We start from the raw sequence: 25924 nt of genomic DNA, 5'->3' as shown, positions 1-25924 counted from the left end.
GCTCCCTGGTGCATAGTGTCTTATTGCATCAGGTATAATACTGCGACGCCCCTGTGCCCGCTCCGCTCCCCAATGCATAGTGTCTTATTGCATCAGGTATAATACTGGGACGCCCCTGTGCCCGCTCCGCTCCCCGGTGCATAGTGTCACATTGCATCAGGTATAATACTGCGACACCCCTGTGCCCGCTCCGCTCCCCAATGCATAGTGTCTTATTACTTTGGGAATAATACTGAGACGCCCGTGTGCCCGCTCCGCTTCCCGGTGCATAGTGTCACATTGCATCAGGTATAATACTGCGACACCGCTGTGCCCGCTCCGCTCCCCAATGCATAGTGTCTCATTGCATCAGGCATAATACTGCAACGCCCCTGTGCCCACTCCGCTCCCCAACGCATAGTGTCTTATTGCATCAGGTATAATACTAAGAAGCCCGTGTGCCCGCTCCGCTCCCCGGTGCATAGTGTCACATTGCATCAGGTATAATACTGCGACACCCCTGTGCCCGCTCCGCTCCCCAATGCATAGTGTCTTATTGCATGAGGCATAATACTGCAACGCCCCTGTGCCCACTCCGCTCCCCAACGCAGTGTCTTATTGCATCAGGTATAATACTAAGAAGCCCGTGTGCCCGCTCCGCTCCCTGGTGCATAGTGTCTTATTGCATCAGGTATAATACTGAGATGCCCCTGTGCCCGCTCCGCTCCCTGGTGCATAGTGTCTTATTGCATCAGGTATAATGCTGCGATGCCCCTGTGCCTGCTCCGCTCCCCGATGCATAGTCTTTCATTGCATCAGGTATAATACTGAGATGCCCCTGTGCCCGCTCCGCTCCCCGATGCATAGTGTCTTATTGCATCAGGTATAATACTGCAACACCCCTGTGCCCGCTCCGCTCCCCAATGCATAGTGTCTTATTACTTTGGGAATAATACTGAGACGCCCGTGTGCCCGCTCCGCTTCCCGGTGCATAGTGTCACATTGCATCAGGTATAATACTGCGACACCGCTGTGCCCGCTCCGCTCCCCAATGCATAGTGTCTCATTGCATCAGGCATAATACTGCAACGCCCCTGTGCCCACTCCGCTCCCCAACGCATAGTGTCTTATTGCATCAGGTATAATACTAAGAAGCCCGTGTGCCCGCTCCGCTCCCCGGTGCATAGTGTCACATTGCATCAGGTATAATACTGCGACACCCCTGTGCCCGCTCCGCTCCCCAATGCATAGTGTCTTATTGCATGAGGCATAATACTGCAACGCCCCTGTGCCCACTCCGCTCCCCAACGCAGTGTCTTATTGCATCAGGTATAATACTAAGAAGCCCGTGTGCCCGCTCCGCTCCCTGGTGCATAGTGTCTTATTGCATCAGGTATAATACTGAGATGCCCCTGTGCCCGCTCCGCTCCCTGGTGCATAGTGTCTTATTGCATCAGGTATAATGCTGCGATGCCCCTGTGCCTGCTCCGCTCCCCGATGCATAGTCTTTCATTGCATCAGGTATAATACTGAGATGCCCCTGTGCCCGCTCCGCTCCCCGATGCATAGTGTCTTATTGCATCAGGTATAATACTGCAACACCCCTGTGCCCGCTCCGCTCCCCAATGCATAGTGTCTTATTACTTTGGGAATAATACTGAGACGCCCGTGTGCCCGCTCCGCTCCCCGATGCATAGTGTCTCATTGCATCAGGTATAATACTGCGACACCCCTGTGCCCGCTCCGCTGCCCAATGCATAGTGTCTCATTGCATCAGGCATAATACTGCAACGCCCCTGTGCCCACTCCGCTCCCCAACGCATAGTGTCTTATTGCATCAGGTATAATACTAAGAAGCCCCTGTGCCAGCTCCGCTCCCTGGTGCATAGTGTCTTATTGCATCAGGTATAATACTGCGACGCCCCTGTGCCCGCTCCGCTCCCCAATGCATAGTGTCTTATTACTTTGGGAATAATACTGAGACGCCCCTGTGCCCACTCCGCTCCCCAATGCATAGTGTCTTATTGCATCAGGTATAATACTAAGAAGCCCCTCTGCCCGCTCCGCTCCCCAATGCATAGTGTCTTATTACTTTGGGAATAATACTGAGACACCCCTGTGCCCGCTCCGCTCCCTGGTGCATAGTGTCTTATTGCATCAGGTATAATGCTGCGATGCCCCTGTGCCCGCTCCGCTCCCCGATGCATAGTCTTTCATTGCATCAGGTATAATACTGAGATGCCCCTGTGCCCGCTCCGCTCCCCGATGCATAGTGTCTTATTGCATCAGGTATAATACTGCAACACCCCTGTGCCCGCTCCGCTCCCCAATGCATAGTGTCTTATTACTTTGGGAATAATACTGAGACGCCCGTGTGCCCGCTCCGCTCCCCGATGCATAGTGTCTCATTGCATCAGGTATAATACTGCGACACCCCTGTGCCCGCTCCGCTGCCCAATGCATAGTGTCTCATTGCATCAGGCATAATACTGCAACGCCCCTGTGCCCACTCCGCTCCCCAACGCATAGTGTCTTATTGCATCAGGTATAATACTAAGAAGCCCCTGTGCCAGCTCCGCTCCCTGGTGCATAGTGTCTTATTGCATCAGGTATAATACTGCGACGCCCCTGTGCCCGCTCCGCTCCCCAATGCATAGTGTCTTATTACTTTGGGAATAATACTGAGACGCCCCTGTGCCCACTCCGCTCCCCAATGCATAGTGTCTTATTGCATCAGGTATAATACTAAGAAGCCCCTCTGCCCGCTCCGCTCCCCAATGCATAGTGTCTTATTTCTTTGGGAATAATACTGAGACACCCCTGTGCCCGCTCCGCTCCCTGGTGCATAGTGTCTTATTGCATCAGGTATAATACTGCGACACCCCTGTGCCCGCTCCGCTCCCCAATGCATAGTGTCTTATTGCATCAGGCATAATACTGCAACGCCCCTGTGCCCACTCCGCTCCCCAACGCATAGTGTCTTATTGCATCAGGTATAATACTAAGAAGCCCCTGTGCCCGCTCCGCTCCCTGGTGCATAGTGTCTTATTGCATCAGGTATAATGCTGCGATGCCCCTGTGCCCGCTCCGCTCCCCGATGCATAGTCTTTCATTGCATCAGGTATAATGCTGCGATGCCCCTGTGCCTGCTCCGCTCCCCGATGCATAGTCTTTCATTGCATCAGGTATAATACTGCAACACCCCTGTGCCCGCTCCGCTCCCCAATGCATAGTGTCTTATTACTTTGGGAATAATACTGAGACGCCCCTGTGCCCACTCCGCTCCCCAATGCATAGTGTCTTATTGCATCAGGTATAATACTAAGAAGCCCCTCTGCCCGCTCCGCTCCCTGGTGCATAGTGTCTTATTGCATCAGGTATAATACTGCGACACCCCTGTGCCCGCTCAGCTCCCCAATGCATAGTGTCTTATTGCATCAGGCATAATACTGAAACGCCCCTGTGCCCACTCCGCTCCCCAATGCATAGTGTCTTATTGCATCAGGTATAATACTAAGAAGCCCCTGTGCCCGCTCCGCTCCCTGGTGCATAGTGTCTTATTGCATCAGGTATAATACTGCAACACCCCTGTGCCCGCTCCGCTCCCTGGGGCATAGTGTCTCATTGCATCAGGTATAACACTGTGATGCCCCTGAGCCCTCTCCGCTCCCCGATGCATAGTCTTTCATTGCATCAGGTATAATACTGAGACGCCCCTGTGCCCGCTCCGCTCCCCAATGCATAGTGTCTCATTGCATCAGGTATAATACTGAGATGCCCCTGTGCCCGCTCCACTCCTCGGTGCATAGTGTCTTATTGCATCAGGTATAATACTGCAACACCCCTGTGCCCGCTCCGCTCCCTGGTGCATAGTGTCTCATTGCATCAGGTATAACACTGTGATGCCCCTGTGCCCGCTCCGCTCCCCGATGCATAGTCTTTCATTGCATCAGGTATAATACTGAGACGCCCCTGTGCCCGCTGCGCTCCCCAGTGCATAGTGTCTCATTGCATCAGGTATAACACTGTGACGCCCCTGTGCCCGCTCCACTCCTCGGTGCATAGTGTCTCATTGTCTCATTGAATCGCCCCTCGATTTGGCTGTCAGTAGGTCGTTTGATATCCTTGTAAGGGCAGTTTCTGTCGAGTGTTGGGGTCGGAAGCCAGACTGTAGGGGGTCGAGGAGAGAGTAAACTAGGCGTTCTAGTAGTTTGGAGATGAAGGGGAGGTTTGAGATGGGTCGGTAGTTGGCTGCATCAGTCGCGTCAAGAGTTGGCTTCTTTAGCAGTGGGGATATGACGGCGTGTTTGAAAGAAGAGGGAAAGATGCCAGAGGTTCGAGAGAGGTTAAAGGGGTTGTCCCGCGCCGAAACGTTTTTTTTTTTTTTCAACCCCCCCTCCCCCCCCCCCCCCCCCCCCCGTTCGGCGCGAGACAACCCCGATGCAGGGACTTAAAAAAAAAAACGCACAGCGCTTACCTGAATCCCCGCGCTCTGGTGACTTCTTACTTACCGGTTGAAGATGGCCGCCGGGATCTTCTCCCTCGGTGGACCGCAGGGCTTCTGTGCGGTCCATTGCCGAGTCCAGCCTCCTGATTGGCTGGAATCGGCACGTGACGGGGCGGAGCTACACGGAGCCGGCATCCTGCACGAGCGGCCCCATTGAGAAAAGAAGAAGACCCGGACTGCGCAAGCGCGTCTAATTTGGCCATTAGACGCCGAAAATTAGGCGGCTCCATGGAAACGAGGACGCTAGCAACGGAGCAGGTAAGTGAAAAACTTCTTATAACTTCTGTATGGCTCATAATTAATGCACAATGTACATTACAAAGTGCATTAATATGGCCATACAGAAGTGTATAGACCCACTTGCTGCCGAGGGACAACCCCTTTAAATATAGTTGTGAGATGGGAGATGACTAAAGATGAGCAAGCGTACTCGGTTCGGGTGTTTTTGCACTGGAGCACCGCTTTTTCCGAGTAACTGACTACTCGGACGAAAAGATTCGGGGGGCGCCGGGGGTGAGCGGGGGGTTGCAGAGGGGAGTGGGGGAGGGGGAGAGAGAGAGCTCCCCCCTGTTCCTCACTGCTAACCCCCGCTCCACCACGCCGCCCCCCGAATCTTTTTGTCCGAGTAGTCAGTTACTCAGAAAAAGCGGTGCTCGAGTGCAAAAACACCCGAACCGAGTACGCTCGCTCATCTCCAGAGATGACGAATATTATGCCGCGACGCCCCAGTGCCTGCTCCGCTCCACGATGCATAGTGTATGATTGCATTAGGTATAATGCCGCAACGCCCCTGTGCCGCTCTGCTCGCCGCTGCCTAGTGTCTCATTACTGCGATGCCCCTGTGCCTGCTCTGCTCCCCGGGGCACAGTGTATCATTGCATCAAGTATAATAATTCGACACCCCCTGTGCCCGCTCCACTCCCTGGTGCAGTGTCTCATTGCATCAGGTATAATACTGCGACACCCCTGTGCCCGCTCCGCTCCCCGGTGCATAGTGTCTCATTGCATCAGGTATAATACTGCGACACCCCTGTGCCCGCTCCGCTCCCCGGTGCATAGTGTCTCATTGCATCAGGTATAATACTGCGACACCCCTGTGCCCGCTCCACTCCCCGGTGCATAGTGTCTCATTGCATCAGGTATAATACTGCGACACCCCTGTGCCCGCTCCGCTCCCCAATGCATAGTGTCTCATTGCATCAGGTATAATACTGCGACACCCCTGTGCCCGCTACGCTCCCCAATGCACAGTGTATCATTGCATCAGGTATAATACTACAACACCCCTGTGCCCGCTCCCCGATGCATAGTATCTCATTGCATCGGGTATAATACTGAGATGCCCCTGTGCCCGCTCCGCGGTGCATAGTACGTCTTTGCATCCGGAATAATACTGCGATGCCCCTGTGCCCGCTCCGCTCCCCGATGCATAGTGTCTCATTGCATCAGGTATAATACTAAGATGCCGCTGTGCCCACTCCGCTCCCTGGTGCATAGTGTCTTATTGCATCAGGTAGAATACTGCGACACCCCTGTGCCTGCTCTGCTCCCTGATGCACAGTGTACAATTGCATCAGGTATAATACTGCGACACGCCTGTGCCGCTCCGCTCGCCGCTGCATAGTGTCTCATTGCATCAGGTATAGTACTGCGACGCCCCTGTGCCCACTCCGCTCCCCGGTGCATAGTGTCTCATTGCATCAGGTATAATACTGCGACACCCCTGTGCCGCTCCGCTCGCCGCTGCATAGTGTCTCATTGCATCAGGTATAGTACTGCGACGCCCCTGTGCCCACTCCGCTCCCCGGTGCATTGTGTCTCATTGAAACAAGTGTAATACTGCGACGTCCCCTGTGCCGCTCCGCTCCCGGGGCATAGTGTCTCATTGCAGGAGCGGCACAGGGGGCGTCACAGTATTATATTTGATACAATGAGACACTATGCACCGGAGAGCAGAGCGGGGACGGGGGTGTTGCAATGTTATACTTGATGCAATAAGAAACTATGCCCAGGGGAGTGGAGTGGGCACACGACCATCGCAGTATTATACCTGATGCAATGTTACACTATGCACCGGGGAGCGGAGCGGGCACAGGGGCGTCGCAGTATTATACCTGATTCAATGAGACACTATGCACCGGGGAGCGGAGCGGGCACAGGGGTGTCTCAGTATTACACCTGATGCAATGAGACACTATGCACCGGGGAGTGGAGTGGGCACAGGGGTGTCGCAGTATTATACTTTATGCAATGAGACACTATGCACCAGGGAGGGGCACAGGGGTGTCTCAGTATTACACCTGATGCAATGAGACACTATGCAGCGGGGAGCGGAGCGGGCACAGGGGTGTCTCAGTATTACACCCGATGCAATGAGACACTATGCACTGGAGAACGGAGCGGGCACAGGGGCATTGCAGTAGTATACCTGATGCAATGGGACACTATGCATCAGGAAACAGAGTGGGCACAGGGGGTCTCAGTATTATACCTAATGCAATGAGACAATATGCAGCGGCGAGCGAAGCGGCACAGGGGCGTCGCAGTATTATACCTGATGCAATTAGGAGTTTTAGTAGTCGGGAAGCAGGAGATTTCAAATGCCCCATGCCGATCTAGTCATCTGCGCATGGGTCGCCATTTTAACCTAAGACACGCATGCGTGGAAGATGCTGGAGGGTCTGTTCCGGATCAGATCACCGCGTAGGATGTGGGTGAGTAGTTTCAGCCTCCCTCATGGATGTGATCCGTGAGGAGAGTCGAAACTAACTTTGGGGGGGCTTTTTATTCACTTTAATGATGATTTCATGACCGGAGGGGGGCCATGACTGCTCCATGTTGTCGGCTATCTCCATGAACCGGCGGCATGCAGCTGCCACGTCCAGAGCTTGCAGGGCTTTCATCCTCAGGGAAGGCGTGTTTTTACGTCACTGAGGATTAAAGCCCACAAAGCCAGGACGTAAAAAGGCAATGGGGCTGTCACTAAGGGATTAAATGGGGGAGAGAGAACCCAAGAGGAACAGCAGAGGACCTATAAAAGACTGTATAGACACCTCTGTTACATGTCCACTATTAGCGTAGGCTCGAACTCTTTAGATTGACTGCAGCACCATGTACTTTACAAATCCCTAGTGGATTTTGGTGCGGAAACGCCACGGATTTGCAGTGGATTCCTGTAATGGTTACTGTCCACATTGAAAATCTACAGCATAAAAATTGACACGCTGCTGATTTTACATCCGCACCTCGTTATCCTTAATGCACGGATTTAGCAGCTGCGGGAAATGTTTGGTGGAGGGGATTTACTTTTTCTTGCAATTGCAGCACCTAAATGCTAACAGAATCCTGATGGAGTGAACGTGGCCTTCATATAATGCCGATTATGGATATAGTGATTAGTCAGGGAGTCGATGGTCAAAAACACCCATCTGTAGAATTTTAAAAACAATCGTATATGCACTCATTGTCAAAAAAAATCAATCACCGAGGAGTCGTCAGAGCAGAACGAAACTTTCTCTGTGTGATTGTAACATTGATATCAGTGATTACAGTATCAGAGATAAAGGATCGTTTGTGAACTGACCCCTTGTAGGGAGGCTCTAGTACCCTGCTGTACAGCCTCTAGCTTGGATACAAGATGTGATACAGGCGGGCGTGGAGGCTCTAGTACCCTGTTGTACCGCCTCTAGCTTGGATACAAGATGTGATACGGGGATAATGGAGGCTCTAGTACCCTGTTGTACTGTATCTAGCTTGGATACAAGATGTGATACGGCGGGCATGGAGGCTCTAGTACCCTATTGTACCGCCTCTAGCTTGGATACAAGATGTGATACGGCGGGCATGGAGGCTCTAGTACCCTGTTGTACCGTATCTAGCTTGGATACAAGATGTGATACGGGCGGGCATGGTGGCATACAGGTTGTGTCTGGTATCCTCCACATATCACTCCACATTTGCTGTAACTGAACCTCTAGATCGTGCAAACTCGTAGGCTGTGGAAGTTGGCGTCCCAGATGATCCCATATGTTCTATTGGTGATAAATCTGTTGACCGGGCAGCCACAGAAGTGTGACAATGTTGTGGGGGCTCCTGTGACCCCCATGTGTGTGCGGCCGGGCATTATCCTGCTGGAAGCGACCATGAGAGGAACACATGTGGCTGCAGGATGTCCTGAATATATCGCTGAGCTGTCATTGTCCCTCGTACCAATACTAGGGGTGACCGACTGTGTCTCCACACATCCACTGGTCCCAACACCTCCTAACAGTCTGGTCAGACGCTCCTCTCTACTGGTGGTCTGTAGGGGGCGTCCTGAGCCCGGTCACCTTGTGTGCCCTCACACATCCACTGGTGCCAACACCTCCTAACAGTCTGGTCAGACGCTCCTCTCTACTGGTGGTCTGTAGGGGGCGTCCTGAGCCCAGTCACCTTGTGTGCCCTCACACATCCACTGGTGCCAACACCTCCTAACAGTCTGGTCAGACGCTCCTCTCTACTGGTGGTCTGTAGGGGGCGTCCTGAGCCTGGTCACCTTGTGTGTCCTCACACATCCACTGGTCCCAACACCTCCTAACAGTCTGGTCAGACGCTCCTCTCTACTGGTGGTCTGTAGGGGGCGCCCGGAGCCCGGTCACCTTGTGTGCCCTCACATATCCACTGGTCCCAACACCTCCTAACAGTCCTGTCAGATGGTCCTCTCTACTGGTGGTCTGTAGGGGGCGTCCTGAGCCCGGTCACCTTGTGTGCCCTCACACTCCCACTGGTCCCAACATCCCCCAACAGTCTGGTCAGAACGGCCATGGGGGACAATTCATTGATACGACCATCCAGCTTCTCACATCCCAATAATGCGCCCCCCTCTGGTAACGGGGTGAAATCTCTTCTCTGCCTTGTAGAGGCGTCTAGCGGCCAACAAGCTCTACAAGCAGAAGAAGAGGTCACTACACACAAGGAGCCTCCGAGAGCCTCTTATAGGCCAAGGGGGAACCACTTATAGGGCCTCCGGTGACAAGACCGTCCATCTAATCACAACTCCCATCACTACAGATCTGCCTGAGATGGAGCCGCAGGACGGGTTATATGGCAGAGCGACAACTTCTACTGGGGCGGGGTCTGATAATGAGTGAATATAAGAATATCCACAATCACACAAGCAATGATCAAAGCCTGCTGTGTAACTACATTATATGGGGGGGGTTTTATACTCCCCCGGACCCCCGCTGCAGGCTGCACCCCTGATGAATCAGTGCGCACAGTGTGACTCTTCAGAAGGCTGTGTGCATTATACCATAGAGATGAACGGTGAATACATGCAGTCACAGTGTACATGCGTGTGCTGACCTGCTGGGGGCGCAGTGCTGGAACGGGGGACTTGGGGAGTATAAGGATATGTTCACACAGGGTGGAAATGGCTGTGAGGTACAGCAGAGCCGCAGCGCAACATGGACACCATTTCATGTAAAATACAAGAGACAGTCTGCCCTAAGAACGGTCAATATATGGGGGATTTTGGTGCAGATCCGCATAACAATCCCCAATGTGTGAGAGCGCCCTCATAACCGCTCCCCGCGTCCCTCTCCCCTCATCTATGACCCCAGGAGGTAGAACAGTAGTCACCATGGTGATGACAGAAGCCCTGTGAGGTCGGACCGCCCTCATGGTTACCTTCCCACCCCATTTTTCCCGCCCTTCGTTCGAGGAGTCACGTGACCGTCACCACACAGAAGCCGCCGCAGCCTCTCCCGCCTAGCAGTCACGTGACCGTCACCACACAGAAGCCGCCGCCGCAGCCTCCCCGCCTAGCAGTCACGTGACCGTCACCACACTGAAGCCGCCGCAGTCTCCCCGCCTAGCAGTCACGTGGTCTGCTTGGCGGGCTTTTTGACGAGCAGCAGGTTTCCCTCCCGGTACGGCGAGATGCAGCGGCAGTCACGGCTGAAGCGGGAGCTGCAGCTCCTCAGCACCGAGCCGCCGACCGGCATCAGCTGCTGGCAGGTGGACGATAACATGGAGCAGCTGCGGGCGCAGGTGGTGGGCGGCTCGGGCTCTCCCTACGAGGGCGGGGTGTTCAGCCTGGAGGTCGCCGTGCCGGTGAGATATCCCTTCCAGCCGCCGCGCCTGCAGTTTCTCACCCCCATTTACCACCCGAACATAGACACGGCCGGCAGGATCTGCCTGGACATCCTGAAGCCGCCGCCAGAGGGCGCCTGGAGGCCCGCGCTGAACCTGTCCTCCGTCCTCACCTCCATCCAGCTCCTCATGAACGAGCCGAACCCGGAGGACCCCCTCATGGCGGACATCGCCCGGGAGTACAAGTACCACAGGGCGGCGTACACGGCCACAGCGCGGGAGTGGACCGAGAAACACGCCAAACCCCGGGACGCGGCTGTCAGCAGCCGGGAAGCCAGTACCGGACAGAAGCGGCGCAGCGCTGACCAGCCCGAGCCCGCCAAGAAGCCGCTGCCCGGACTGCCGTGACGGCACGGGACAGTGCAGCAGCCTCCCTCGCCACCAGGTGGCAGTAGTGTCGGACTTTTGTTTGTAATAAAAGCATATTGTATGCAGAGAGGTCAGCTGTCCTGCCGTGAGGGGTCACCGACAGCAGGGGGCAGCAAACTCCTCACCACATCAGCATCATGGTTACTGCCAAGGTGCGGCTTATTCATATGGATGTGGCAGGTCATTCCCCCCCCCCCCCCCCCCCCCCCCAATCCGCAGCGGTTTATCAGTGTTTGTGATGCTGCAGTGTGACGGCCCTTTTTCTAACTCCCCCCTATGTCATAGCGGGTCGTGTATGACTCGCTGCCCGTATGTAATGTATCACGTATGGACAGCGCTGCATCTGCTGTGTCGTACACTGAGCAGTAGGGCAGGCTGCGATCTCTTTCTCGTGTGTATCGACAGTGTCTGCCCGCCGGTATGTATGGATCAGTGAAAGCCCATTGACTGCGGATCACGGTGTTTATGTATCAAAACTGCCCTGCGTCACTTTGCAGAAGTAGCGACTCTCTCCCTCGGCTCGCCGCTGCGGTGGAGGATTGAGGAGTTTCTCCCATTGCTTTCGAGGGGTAAACATTGCACCGTGTGCCCGTAGTACGTTGTGTGATGCTGCCGGCCCCATTGAAAACTGGGCAATGGGAGACACTCTGCCAGAGTATCTGTGGAGTGACCCCTACCCCCCTTCCTCCTCCGGAGTGCTCCCAATCCAGGAGTGATGCCATACAGATAACGTGGACTGTGGGACCGGTTTTCATCCTGCATATCCCCCCAACCTCTGTGCTCTAACCTTCTGTACCTGCATTACCTGTTGTAAAAGTTTATTATTCAGTAAAAGTTATACGGGGTCCTAACCGATTTCTGGGGACCCAAGGTACTATACACAAGTCTCTGTGCTATTTCTCCGCCGCGTAGCATACAGGCGTGTGGGAACGGTGGCGTCACCCATGACAACTACCCTCATTATCTCATTTATTGGCATTCCCTATCCTAGGGGTGTCCAAGGTGACCTGCAATCTTGCTCTGGCCTTGGCTGTGTCATCCCTTTTGGACAAGAAGCCGGTAAGTGCCACCGTGATAAGCGAACACTTAACCCTCCTGGCTCATCCCATAAGTCAAGTGTCTGGGGTCATCCCTCTGGGGTGTTGCAGCACTACCTTTTTCTGGCATCACTTGCCACAGGATCTAACCTGCTGCAACAAGTCTAATGGACTGCCATTTAAAACCTAATGGGGCCACACAAGATCGCACCCATTTCACAATAATGCTCTCCTCTGTGACTCACTCCCTCCAAGTAGCTCCCACCAAAGCTGCTTGGTGCTAAAAAGACAGTGCCCTGGCCTGGCGCAAAGTAGGTGGGGGACTACCCCTACTGAATAGACTTGCTGGTGCACAAAGTGGGAGGAGCTAAATGCGGCTGCAGACTCCTAGGCTTAGAACATTTTTAGCCAGGCAGAAAAAGAAATGGTTCCCACTAACAGCGTGAGCAGCCAAGTGGTCCGTGGGGTGCGGGGAGCTGCCCACCACCTGAACCTTGGTACTATTGGGGTGATGAGCCAGAGCTACTGGAGATAATGAAAGGAATCACCCCAGTGCTGCCGCTGAAAAAGAGGCTGTTCCATCCAGGAAAACTACAACCTTGTAGGCCATGGATGCCACCTAAGTCTGCAGAGGTGGTCATACTGCTGCCAGCATTTCCATCTCCAAACATACAGGAACCCAGGTCAGTACCGCTACTGTGGCCACAGGGGACAGAGGAGCCGTCGCTCTCCTGGATAGTGATCCACAGAGACAACCGGGTGGCCCGTGCACTTATACCCCCGGTATTGCATCCTTTCATACAGCATTTTTTAATTAAATTCTTTATTTTGTCATTTTCAATTTCCATTTCCATGTTTATCACAGTGTCATTCAACGAAAAACGTTTTCTTTAAACATTTTACAACCTTTAAACTAACCAAGTTCTGGTAACCTGAGGACACCTCATCCGCCTCTTGTTACTTTATCTGTGGTCTATTAACTAGAATGAACATTTTCTACATTGTGCTTGAACCATTAATACTTCCCACTTCACTGTTATGTGTAGAGTATCATATGGTCCAAGAACTGTCATTTAAGCTTGAACGTAGTAGGAAAACAACCTGACATTTAAGGAGGGGGGGGGGGGGGGGGGGGGGGGGGGGGAGGGGGTAGGAATGAACGGGAGGGAGAGTAGTGTGTGTGTGGGGGGGGGGGGGGGGGGTGCGGTATCTTACGTGCGTAGCAATTGCCGGTATTCCTCCGAGCTCTGAAACATCCAGTGGGACCAAGTCTTCCTAAATTTCTCCTGTCGCCCATTGAGGGACGGCGTAAGGTCCTTCATCTCCATAATCCGGTTCACTGTGCTAAGCCATAGGCCCAGTGTGGGCGGGGCTGTCTGCCTCCAAAGTCTGGGGATGCAAGATCTCGCTGCACTCACCAGGTAGCACGTCAATGAGTTTTTGTACATTGCTAGTGGTATATCGCTATGATGCAGGAGAAAGAAAGCGGGGGCCCTTGGAAGCAACCGGTCTGTAAACTTTGACGTAATCCGCCAAACCTCCGACCAGAAGCCTGCCAGGTCCGGACATTCCCAGAGCACGTGCAGCAGTGTACCTTGTCCAGTGCCACATCTCCAACATAGATGTGAGACCGAGGGAAATATTGCGTTTAGGAAGGAGGGCACCCTATACCATCGCGAGAGAATCTTAAATCCTGATTCTTGTATCTTGCTAGAGATTGATGAGGAGTGTGCGATAGTGAATATTCTCTCCCTTTCTTCAGGGGAGAATGTAATCCCGAGTTCCGTCTCCCACTTCTGTATGTATCCTGGTGGTGGTGCTTCCGACTGTGTGTTGAGTATGTTGTATATCCTTGATAGCGTATGTCTGGAGGGACCTTCTTCGTTACAGATGAATTCGTATTGTGTTTTCGGACGCGTGAATGTGTTGGGTCGGGGGAGAGATAAAAGGAAGTGTCTTAATTGGAGAGTTTGCCACAGTGTCATTTGTGCTTTGTCTGCCATTTCTAGTAAGGCGCCTGTCAATAGCCATTGGCCATCTTGTAAGAAATGTTCTGCTCGGTACACGCCCTCCGAAAACCAACTTTTGAAAGCCCGCTTTTCTACGCCTGGGGAGAAGGAGGGATTACCCAGGATTGGGAACATTGGGGATGGTTTAGGTGATATGTTCGCCCTGGGGTACATTTGCGCCGCTATTGATAGTGTGGGGCAGATTGTGGGATGTTGGGTTATTTCCGGGGGGGCCTTCTCTTGCGTCCAAGGTAGCACTACAAGTGGTGTGGGGGTGTGATGTTGCTCTATGTTTACCCATTGTTTAATTGTTGAGTGTCTGTGCCAGTCAATAATACGTGTTAAGTGTGCTGCTTGGTAGTATCTTTTAAAGTTGGGGAGGCCTATACCCCCCTCATTCTTTGGTCTGGAGAGCGTGTTTCTTGCTATCCGGGTAGGTTTATCTGCCCAGACAAACTTGGTCATCAGAGAGTCCAGGTTTTGGAAAAACTGTTTTGGGATTCGTATGGGGAGGGCCTGAAGCAGGTATAGCACCCTTGGGAGGATATTCATTTTAATTATTGCCCCCCTACCAAACCATGAGAAAAGGCCCTTTGACCAGGAGCTGAGGTCTTGCCTTATTCTACTTAGAAGTGTTGGAAAGTTCGCTGTGTATAATCCCTCAGTTTCAGGCATCAATTTGATGCCAAGATCTTGTATATGGTCTCGTGCCCATACGAAAGGGAAAGAATCTCGGAGCTCAGATACTAAGGTCTGTGGTAGTGATATGTTGAGCGCCGCTGACTTGTTATAGTTGATTTTAAAGTTTGATATAGCAGAGTATTGGTTAATTTCTGCTAGCAAGTTAGGTAGGGATATTCTTGGGTTTACGACAAAAAATAGGAGACCGTCCGCATATGCTGTAATCTTGTGCTCTGTGTTGGACAGCTTGATTCCCTTTAAGTCGGGGCTAGCGCGGATATGTCCCAGCAGCTGTTCCAGACAGAGGACAAAAATCAGGGGTGACAGTGGGCAACCCTGTCTAGTACCGTTGCCAATCGTAAATGGCGAGGAGAGCTGACCATTCACTCTGACAGAGGCCGTTGGGTTGGAATATAGGCTCTTCAGCCATGAGATCATGTTTGGCCCGACTCCCGTGTGGGACATTGTAGCAAATATGAAGTCCCAGTCTACTCTGTCAAAGGCTTTGTCCGCGTCTGTAGATAACAGACAGATGGGGAGTGAGCTTTTTTTTATGTTCAGGTTTATTGTTTTCGTTGTATTGTCCTAGCCTCTCTTAGTGGGACAAAGCCTACCTGATCTTTGTGAATCAGGGTTTGTAAGAATGGGGAGATTCTGCTGGCTAATATTTTAGAGAACAATTTCAAATCCGCGTTTAGTAATGAGATAGGGCGGTAGCTCTGGCATTGTGATGGATCCTTCCCTTCTTTTGGGATTACCGTTATGTGGGCTTTTAGGGTGTCTCTCTGCAGTTTATTTCCTGTTGGAATGGCATTGAAGGCCTGGATGAAGTGGGGAGATAGGATTGACGCGTATTTTTTATAGTAGGTGAGAGTGAGCCCGTCGGGTCCCGGCGCCTTCCCTGTTTTGGAGTCTGACAGGGCCCGTTAATTCTTCTGGCGTGATTGGAGATTCCATTGTGCTAATGGCCTCCTGTGAGAATTTGGCTAGGTTTGAGCGTTGGAGGTAGTCTACCATTTTCGCCTTTCTAGCTGTCTTTTCTTGGTCTGGCATTGAGGGGGCCAGATTGTATAGGGCTTGGTAGTAGTCTCTGAATGCTTCTGCTATCTGTTGGGGGGTGTTTCATACTTGACCATTAGAATTTGTAATGTGCGGTACATATGTCTTGGATCTGGTGTCATGGAGAGCGCGGGCGAGTGTACGACTGGGTTTGTCTCCGAACTCAAAAAAGTGACGTCTACATTTTACTAAGTTCGCCTTTGCATGACTTAGGCAGAGCAAGCGTACCTTCTCCCTGAGTTGCGTCAGTTCTGCTCCCCTATCGTCTCCCTGAGGGGTTTTATGAATAAGTTCTAGGGTTCTGATTTGGGAGAGCAATAACCTGAGCTGAGCACTGCGCTCCTTTTTGAGACGAGAGCCAAGGCTAACGCATACACCTCGGATGACACACTTGTGTGCCTCCCATGTCGTTAACGGGTCTACATCTGAGGTATTGTTATGGTCAAAGTACTCTTGTAGTGCCTTGCTGATTTCTTCAGAGGTAGTTGGATCACTGATTAGGGATTCATTTAATCTCCAGTGCCATATTCTGTTGTGTATGGATGGGAGTGCTAGGGATAAGGTAATCGTGGCGTGGTCCGAGACTGTTATATTATCTATGTCTGCCGAGACCAGGGTGGACAAGGTCGAATGGTGTATGAGAAAATAATCTATTCTGGAGTAAGAGTTATGTGGTGCTGAGAAGCACGTGTAGTCTCTGGTAGTGGGGTGTACGAGCCTCCATGCATCAACTAGTTGGTGTTTATGGAGTGTTTTCCAGATCCTGCGGTGTGTCGCTATTGGTAGACTGCTACTGCTTCAAGATGTGTCTATGTGTGGGTCTAAGGTGATATTGAAATCTCCCCCTAGTATCAGGGTGCCCTCCTTGAATTCCTCTAAGTCCTCCAGGGTCCTTTCCAAAAAGGTCACCTGGTTGGCGTTAGGGAGATACACTGTTGCTAGTGTGACCGGTGCATTGGCTTGCTTACCCTTAAGAAAGAGGTATCTGCCTCCTGGATCACAGCGCGTCTCCACATGCTCCCATGGCACCGAGTTGGCGATGAGGATAGAGACTCCCTTTGATTTGGACTCGTGATTCGTGCCATGGTAAGTGTTCGGGAACCTGGCATCAGAGAACTTCGGGAGTGCGTCTGTCCGGAAGTGCGTCTCCTGGACGAAGGCCACCTGTGCTCTTCTTTTCCACAGAAGATGGAGGACCTTTTCTTCGGGGTGTTCAGTCCCTGTACATTAAGAGAAACAACCGTATAGTTAGCGGGGCGGGAGACCATGTTTGCTCGGATGGAATAGAGTTGTGGTACTCCTGGAGCGTAAGAGTGCGTGTTGGAAAGGGGGAGTAGGTAGGGAGGAAAGTGGGGGGACGCAGGAGGGGAGGGATGGACTCACAGGGGTGTAGACAGACACCGAAAGTAGCTGTTTAAATACCCTTGGGGTCCGTGCTAGCTATACGCTAGTATCTATAAACTAGTCAGAGGGTCTGTTCCCCCAAACTTGGGGGTTTAATCAGAGCCTCTGAAGCCCTACTTGGGGAACGTGAGACTGCGTAGGGTCTGCAAGGGCGCTCTTGGACTCAAAGCATGTTTAAACGGTTAACAGAATAACTTCTCCTATTCTATTAGTTGTTCAACCGCGAACTGCATAAACATTCGGCTTGTCCGCTTAGCCGCATATTGCGATGTCTGTTCTGAAAGGGAACAAAGAATATTAAGACAGAAGAGAAAAAAGGAGAAATAAATGATTGTGGTTATAGTGGAGAACCGGCCGCTCCGTTAACTTTCTTGAGAGTTCGAAGGTGTAGGCTTGTCAGGTCCAGTAGTGTTCTTAGGTAGTGTCCTGTGTCCTTGAGCGGTATCAGGAAGATCGTGGCCTAGTCTGGCATTGAAGACCGGGGGTTTGAGACCCCCAATGTTCAGGTCCCCTACGCATTGGGGGGGATTGGGTCCATTGGGGCAGTCCAGTCCGGGATCGGGACCGCAGGTACCGCCAGGAAGTTGAATGCCCCCTCAAGGTCTGAGGGAGATCTGACCGTAAAGGTACGGCCACGCCTGCGTAAAATCAGGTGGAACAGGTGTCTCCATCTGTATGTCGCATCTGTTCTACGAGCCGCATCTAGTAATGGGCGGATTATTCTCCGGCTGTTAAGTGTAATCTTGAGACGTCCGGTAGGATTGTGATCTCTGCCCCGTTGAATCTGACTGTTCCCTGTTCCCATGCAAGTCACTGGATCTCCTCTTTCTGTCTGTAGAAGTGTATGCGACAGATGACGTCTCTGGGGACATTGGGGTTCCGCGGCTTCCCGCCCATCAGACGGTGCACTCTGTCCATTTCTATTACACTGTTTTCCGGGCGTTGCAGCAGTTTGTTAAAGATGGACGTTACACATTCGTATAGGGCATCTGGGGGTACGTCCTTAGGGATACCTCTTAATTTTAAGTTGTTGCGGCGGCCCCTGTTCTCTATGTCATCTAAGTGAAAATAAAATCTCTAAGCTGCTTCTGTTGCTTTTCTATTGTGAGGGATAGTTGTTGAAAGTCCATAGATGACACCGTCGGGGTCTGCTCTAGAGTGGTAACTCGCTCCGCCAGGGTATGTATGGAGTGATTAACTGCAGATATGGCTCTCTCATGTTTGTCTTCAATGCGTTGAAGTTGCAGTTCTAGGTCTGTCTTTGTTGGTAGGGCACAGACCATGGTCCACAGGGCTTGCAAGTTTTGGGAGTCGTCTGATGGCGGCTCTGGGGGTCTCTGTATTGGGCCATTTTCAGGTGGTAATGGGGCCCCTGTACATGTGAGAGTGGATTCGTCGGCCAGGTTATCCCCCGGGAGAGCTGTCTTGTGATGTGCATGGGTCTCTGTGTCTCCGTTTGGTGTATCTGGAGTGTCTGTGGGGGCCCATGTGGGCTGCTCCATCATACCTTTCAGTCTGCTCTCTCCTTCCCCTTTGCTGTTCATCAGGCCTGGGGTGGTATCGGGGCTCTGTCTGGCTGTGCTGGGAGCTGTGGCAGTGTTGGATCCTGCTGCAGCCGCCGGAGCCTGTGCCTTTTCTCCTGCACTACCCCTACCAGAGGAGCGCGGGGTTCCGTGTGAGCGCGGGCTTCCTGCTTCTCCTCCGCTCTGCAGTGTCGGCTCCACGTGGCTTCCCGGCGCCATGCTGGCCGGGGGACTCCTTCCTACAGTAGCTTTTGCGGCGCCCGCGCCATGAAGATAGCGGCGCAACGGGGTCCCGCTGGGTGGAGGGGGGTGTCCCCTCCGATTTCCTCCTTTCTTCATCATCCTGCTGGTGAGTGGTGTCTGGTTGTCGGCAATCTGTTCGTTGGCGGCCGCGGAGCTGAGAGCCGTGCGTCCTCACTCTCCCATAGCTTGGCCACGCCCCCACCTCTTACGGCATTTTGAGGACCTGGGGGTACAGGTACACTTTAGTGCTCTAGAGCTCTTGTCATTTTGGAGGGAGCTGAGGCCTCTGCTCACTGGTCCTCCAGAAGTCAAGAGACTGGACCTGTCCGTCACAACAGCCCTGCTGCCGAGGGAGGTGAAGACACGGCTTCGCGGTCCGGATAGTCCATCTTCAGTGCCATCCCTTGGGATTACTTCTTGGGAAAGCATCCCATCCCCTTCAGGCTGGACCACGGAGTCGGAGACCGGAGAAATCTATGTTTCTCAGACTATCTGGAGACCCAAAACTAAGTTTGTGTTTTAAGAAAAAGAACTTTTTCCGTAAGAGACAATTCTTCATTTCTTGCTTTTTCAGTTATGCACAACAGACTGCAAAGTAATGTTCTTTCATGTTGAAATGTTTTCATGCTAGTTAGGCCGCCTGCACACGAGCGGGTCGGATCCGGCAGCGAGAATTCTCGCCGCGGGACCCGACCCGAGAGCCTGCAGGGACGAGCGCGTACTCTCCCGCGCCTGGCGGCCCCAGCTCTTTCGTGTGCCGGCTGCGGCGCATGCACAGACCGGAGCCGGCGGCCGGGTGAGTGCGTGCCCCGCACAAAAATAGGACATGTCGCGGTTTGTTTGCCACGTGAGATTTCGCGCGGCCGTCTGCATAGGAGTGCGTATTGTAATGCACTCCTATGCAAACTTTCAGTGGCGGAAATCCCGCGGTGGGATTTCAGCCCGTGTGCAGGCGGCCTTGCGTTAGGTTTAAAAATGTTTAAGTCCGTGCTGGAGGAAGTGAAAGTAAAGGCGGATTGCAAGTTAAGACGTTTATTTGCTTATGCTGTCTGAAGTAATTTTCTCACGCTAAAAGTCATTTAATGTTTTCATGCAAAATTAATGTTTAGTCTAATATAATAAATTTTATGCAAATTCATGCAAATTCAGTACAGTCACTGTATGCTTGAGACTACGTGTATGGTATGATAGTTATAAGTGTATGACTGAAGGTCTCTTGAGTGATAATGCTTGTGGGCCTTTAAACTTACTTCAATATAGAGACCCCTAAAATCCAAATGTGCCTCGAACACAGTATCGACGTTGGATTTTAAGGGGGGCTCTCTAGATTGGTGCCCCTGACAAAGTTAGTTTAATTTTAACATATTTTACCCTAATACACTGACCTTACTATTTTAACCCCTGGAGTGCTGGGACTATTTTCTCATTTTTGTTTCACTTTAAAAAAAAAAAAAAAATGCTCCCTGTGGTAAAAGTACGATGTTTACAGGCTGCAGCAGCCAATCAAAGACCTCTGCTCTAACACTGAGAGCTGTAATTGGTGCAGCAGCCTGTGACGTCCCAAGTACAGGCTGACTGCAGTGGGTTAAATACAGACTGGACACGGAGGATGGAGCTATGGCGTCCGACATGTGTAGAAGCCTGAAGAGCAGAGAACAAGCTTGTTTATTATGTTTTACTGGGGAGATCCCCCATACGGTAGTGTTGACAGAAAAATAAAAAGTTAAGGCTTTTGAAAAGTGGAGATGGAAATCCCCAAAAAATCGTTGCGCCCTCAACGCCAAAATAGGCCGTGTCCTTAAGGGGTTAAAATCTCAATCCATGTGAATGTGTCTTTGTCTTAAGTTTTAATCCCAGGAAACACCGGGTATCCCTGCCAGCTTAATAATCGCATGCATGCAGCAGCAACGTCTGCCCTCACGTGTCTGCCCGTTTGGGGAGGCCTAGCTTATGATGTGCACCCCCTTCCCCTCCACCATGGCGCCAGTGGTGGAGCAGAGGTGCGTCTGCGTATCACCAAATAAATCTGTCTTGTTGCGCCCCCTTGAAATCTCTATACATTTTCAGGATAAAACATAGCCTCTGTCCTTCCTCAGGATGCAGCTATCTCCCTGCCAAATGTCCGCAAAATCACTTCAACAGTTCAATCGTGAAAATATAACAAACAGACAGACAGAGCTACTTCCTCCTTGGGTCTCGCTATATCATTTTGCTCCCATCTAGTGGCCATAGGAGATATGACGACTGTGACAAAACATCCATGGGATAGCTTTCCTTATCTCTGCCACACCACTGCTGCCCCCCAGTGGCCAGTTAAGGATCAGCCTTTCCATAACATCACCCCAACCTCTGGGCATTGGATTCTTCCATAAAGCAAAAGGCAGTGTAACGAGTCTTACTGAATCCCCAGCAGGGTAAGCACATACACGACAACTGGGATGGCTACCCCCTCACAAGAGTCTCCTCCTAGCCCATCTTTGTGCTCCTCTCTACATACCCGCTCAGCTTGCCACACCTCCTGGTCATTTTAGTTAAATCACAGAGAGAGGGCCAAACAGAACAAACCCTCATGGCTCCTACTCCAAGCACCCTTCCAGAACTCTTCTCTCACAAAGTACAGCATCTCAGCCTACGGCTCCATCCTCCCAAAGGTCTTAATCTCTTGACTCACAGGACTCCTTTTCTGACTGGCAGCCTCGTCAATCACCCTCAACACCCACCACAGAAGGTTTATCTACTTCTGACTCTTCTCTCCTTAAACATATCAAAAAGATGTTCCTGGATGAATTACAATCAGCAGAATGTGATATATGGAAACAAATCTCAGATCTTGGAGAACGCACAGCTGATCCAGAACAAAAACACTGATGAAATCATGGATGCCCGGGACCAGGGGCAGGCCAAATGGGATGACTATGCTGCCAGAGTGGATGCCCGGGACCAGGAGCGGGCCAAATGGGATGACTATGCTGCCAGAGTGGATGCCCGGGATCAGGAGCAGGCCAAATGGCATGACTATGCTGCCAGAGTGGATGCCCAGGAACAGGAGCGGGCCAAATGGGATGACTATGCTGCCAGAGTGGATGCTCTGAACCAAGAGCAGGCCAAATGGAATGACTGTGCTGCCAGAGTGGATGCCCAGAACCAGGAGTGGCACAAATGGCATGACTATGCTGCTAGAGTGGATGCCCGGGAACAGGAGCGGGCCAAATGGAATGACTGTGCTGCCAGAGTGGATGCCCTGGACCAGGAGTGGGCCAAATGGGATGACTATGCTGCCAGAGTGGATGCCCTGGACCAGGAGTGGGCCAAATGGGATGACTATGCTGCCAGAGTGGATGCCCTGTACCAGGAGCGGGCCAAATGGCATGACTATGCTGCCAGAGTGGATGCCCGGGACCAGGAGCGGGCCAAATGGGATGACTATGCTGCCAGAGTGGATGCCTGGGACCAGGAGCGGGCCAAATAAGAAGACTATGATGCCAGAGTGGATGCCCTGGACCAGGAGCGGGCCAAATGGGATGACTATGCTGCCAGAGTGGATGCCCGGGAACAGGAGCGGGCCAAATGGGATGACTATGCTGCCAGAGTGGATGCCCGGGACCAGGAGCGGGCCAAATGGGATGACTATGCTGCCAGAGAGGATGCTCTGGACCAAGAGCAGGCCAAATGGAATGACTGTGCTGCCAGAGTGGATGCCCAGAACCAGGAGTGGCACAAATGGGATGACTATGCTGCCAGAGTGGTTGCCCTGGAGCAGGAGCGGGCCAAATGGCATGACTATGCTGCCAGAGTGGATGCCCGGGACCAGGAGCCGGCCAAATGGCATGACTGTGCTGCCAGAGTGGATGCCCTGGACCAGGGGTGGGCCAAATGGGATGACTATGCTGCCAGAGTGGATGCCCTGGACCAGAAGCGGGCCAAATGGCATGACTATGCTGCCAGAGTGGATGCCCGGGACCAGGAGTGGGCCAAATGGGATGACTATGCTGCCATAGTGGATGCCCTGGACCAGGAGCGGGCCAAATGGCATGACTGTGCTTCCAGAGTGGATGCCCGGGACCAGGAGCGGGCCAAATGGGATGACTATGCTGCCAGAGTGGATGCTCTGGACCAAGAGCAGGCCAAATGGCATGACTATGCTGCCAGAGTTGATGCCCTGGACCAGGAGTGGGCCAAATGGGATGACTTTGCTGCCAGAGTGGATGCCCTGGACCAGGAGTGGGCCAAATGGCATGACTATGCTGCCAGAGTGGATGCCCTGGACCAGGAGCAGGCCAAATGGCATGACTATGCTGCCAGAGTGGATGCCCTGGACCAGGAGCGGGCCAAATGGCATGACAATGCTGCCAGAGTGGATGCCCGGGACCAGGAGTGGGCCAAATGGGATGACTATGCTGCCAGAGTGGATGCTCTGGACCAAGAGCAGGCCAAATGGAATGACTGTGCTGCCAGAGTGGATGCCCAGAACCAGGAGCGGGCCAAATAGGATGACTATGCTGCTAGAGTGGATGCCCAGGACCAGGAACGGGCCAAAGGGAATGACTTTGCTGCCAGAGTGGATGCCCAGAACCAGGAGCGGGCCAAATAGGATGACTATGCTGCTAGAGTGGATGCCCAGGACCAGGAACGGGCCAAATGGAATGACTATGCTGCCAGAGTGGATGCCCTGGACCAGGAGCGGGCCAAATGGGATGACTATGCTGCTAGAGTGGATGCCCAGGATCATGAGCGGGCCAAATGGGATGACTATGCTGCTAGAGTGAATGCCCGGGATCAGGAGCGGGCGAAATGGGATGACTATGCTGCCAGAGTGGATGCTCTTGAGCTCAGGTGCGGGCCAAATGAGATGACTATGCTGCCAGAGTGGATGCCCTGGACCAGGAGCGGGCGAAATGGGATGACTATGCTGCCAGAGTGGATGCTCTTGAGCTCAGGTGCGGGCCAAATGAGATGACTATGCTGCCAGAGTGGATGCCCTGGACCAGGAGCGGGCCAAATGGAATGACTATGCTGCCAGAGTGGATGCCCTGGACCAGGAGCGGGCCAAATGGGATGACTATGCTGCCAGAGTGGATGCCCGGGACCAGGAGCGGGCCAAATGGGATGACTATGCTGCCAGAGTGGATGCCCGGGACCAGGAGCGGGCCAAATGGGATGATTATGCTGCCAGAGTGGATGCCCTGGACCAGGAGCGGGCCAAATGGCATGACTATGCTGCCAGAGTGGATGCCCGGGAACAGGAGCGGGCCAAATGGGATGACTATGTTGCTAGAGTGGATGCCTTGGACCAGAAGTGGGCCAAATGGGATGACTATGCTGCTAGAGTGGATGCCCGGGACCAGGAGTGGGCCAAATGGGATGACTATGCCGCCAGAGTGGATGCCCGGGACCAGGAGTGGCCCAAATGGCATGACTATGCTGCCAGAGTGGATGCCCGGGACCAGGAGCGGGCCCAATGGGATGACTATGTTGCTAGAGTGGATGCCCTGGACCAGGAGTGAGCCAAATGGGATGACTATGCTGCCAGAGTGGATGCCCAGAACCAGAAGTGGCACAAATGGCATGACTATGCTGCCAGAGTGGTTGCCCTGGACCAGGAGCGGGCCAAATGGCATGACTATGCTGCCAGAGTGGATGCCCGGGGCCAGGAGTGGGCCAAATGGGATGACTATGCTGCCAGAGTGGATGCTCTTGGGCTCCGGTGCGAGAACCTCGAGAACAGAAGCAGAAGGGCCAATATCAGGATTTAGGGCTTACCTGAGACTAGTACTAGTTTATAGGGAGCTGCTAGCAACCTCTTTCAGCACTTCTTCCTCCAGTTGCACAAGACTCCTTCTGCCTAGACAGGATCCACAGGGATCTCTCCAATTCCTCCAACCCAGCCGTGCCTCTGGGTGTTATTCTAGTGCTCCGTTCTGTCTGCAGCTCTATCTACCCTTCCAGCAGCCCCTTCTTCAGTTCTACTGTACGCTGATATAGCGCCCGCCGTATCGGCTAAGCAGTGAAGCTGGCAGTCTATCACCCTGGCATTTCAGAGAGAGATCAGCTACAGATGGAACTTTCCTTTTGCCCTAGCAGCCACCATCAATCAAAGGCCATATTCTATCAGGTCTCTCGATGACAGGAGATGTATTCTAGAGGAAGAGAGGATTCCATATGACTCGCCGATTCAATCTTCCCCTAGACCTCAGCGACCAGCACGCTACTGGACAACAGTCTAGAACCCACGTAGACTCGACAGTCCCTTAGATGGACTGCATTGCGCCTTCAAACCCAGTTACCTTCCATCTGACTAGTCTCGTTAAGTTCTAAGAATTGTTATCCCGACTTCTATTATCCATTGTTTACCATTATATTCAGCACTTACTCCTAGTGTAATACTGCATGAGTGAATCTGTAATGCCAGTTTCTGTATTACATGGTTATGATCGCCTATTCTCTCTGATGTAAGAGGGGTTTTGGCCTTTCTAAAAATTAGATTGTTTGTAGGCCTGGCTCACTTCAGCATGTGGGTACAGCGTATTCCAGTTTTACAGTGGCCCGGGGAGATTACTAGAACCGGGGCTCCCCTACACCGCACTCCTGTAACCTGGGTGGCATGACCGGGGGTGCGGGCACGGCGGCCGCGAGAATTGCTGGTTCTGACAGTACCCCCCCTTCTACGGGGGGACACCGGACCCCCATGGCCAGGAGCGGGCTTGAGCTGGAAAGCCCTGTGGAATGATCGGACTAGGCGTGGCGCATGAACATCCCTGGCAGGGACCCACGTCCTATCCTCAGGGCCAAATCCTCTCCAGTGGACCAGGTACTGCAGCAAACCTCTAACACGTCGGGCGTCAACAAGCCTTTCTACTTCATACTCCAGTTCCCCCTGTACCAAAGAAGGAGGGGGCGGGTTCTGGGTGGGTAGAACTGGAGTCACGTACTTTTTAAGCAAGCTTTTATGTAAAACCTTGTGGACCTTCCAAGAGTCAGGAA

The 25924-nt window shown here is 52.7% G+C and overlaps 1 protein-coding gene across 1 annotated transcript; it reads left to right on the top strand.

Annotated features, from left to right (window-relative positions):
- The first annotated feature begins 10364 nt into the window (after positions 1 to 10364).
- Positions 10365 to 11179, top strand: LOC136577652 (ubiquitin-conjugating enzyme E2 T-like). Its single transcript, XM_066577561.1, has one exon. It carries the CDS (start codon positions 10406 to 10408, stop codon positions 10964 to 10966), a length of 561 nt encoding a protein of 186 aa, XP_066433658.1. The 5' UTR covers positions 10365 to 10405; the 3' UTR covers positions 10967 to 11179.
- Positions 11180 to 25924: the final 14745 nt, after the last annotated feature.

Source organism: Eleutherodactylus coqui, chromosome 8 (genome assembly GCF_035609145.1).
Source record: "Eleutherodactylus coqui strain aEleCoq1 chromosome 8, aEleCoq1.hap1, whole genome shotgun sequence".
NCBI lineage: Eukaryota > Metazoa > Chordata > Amphibia > Anura > Eleutherodactylidae > Eleutherodactylus > Eleutherodactylus coqui.
Note: the sequence above shows the minus strand (reverse complement) of the source record. Positions and strands in the feature narration are given on the sequence as shown.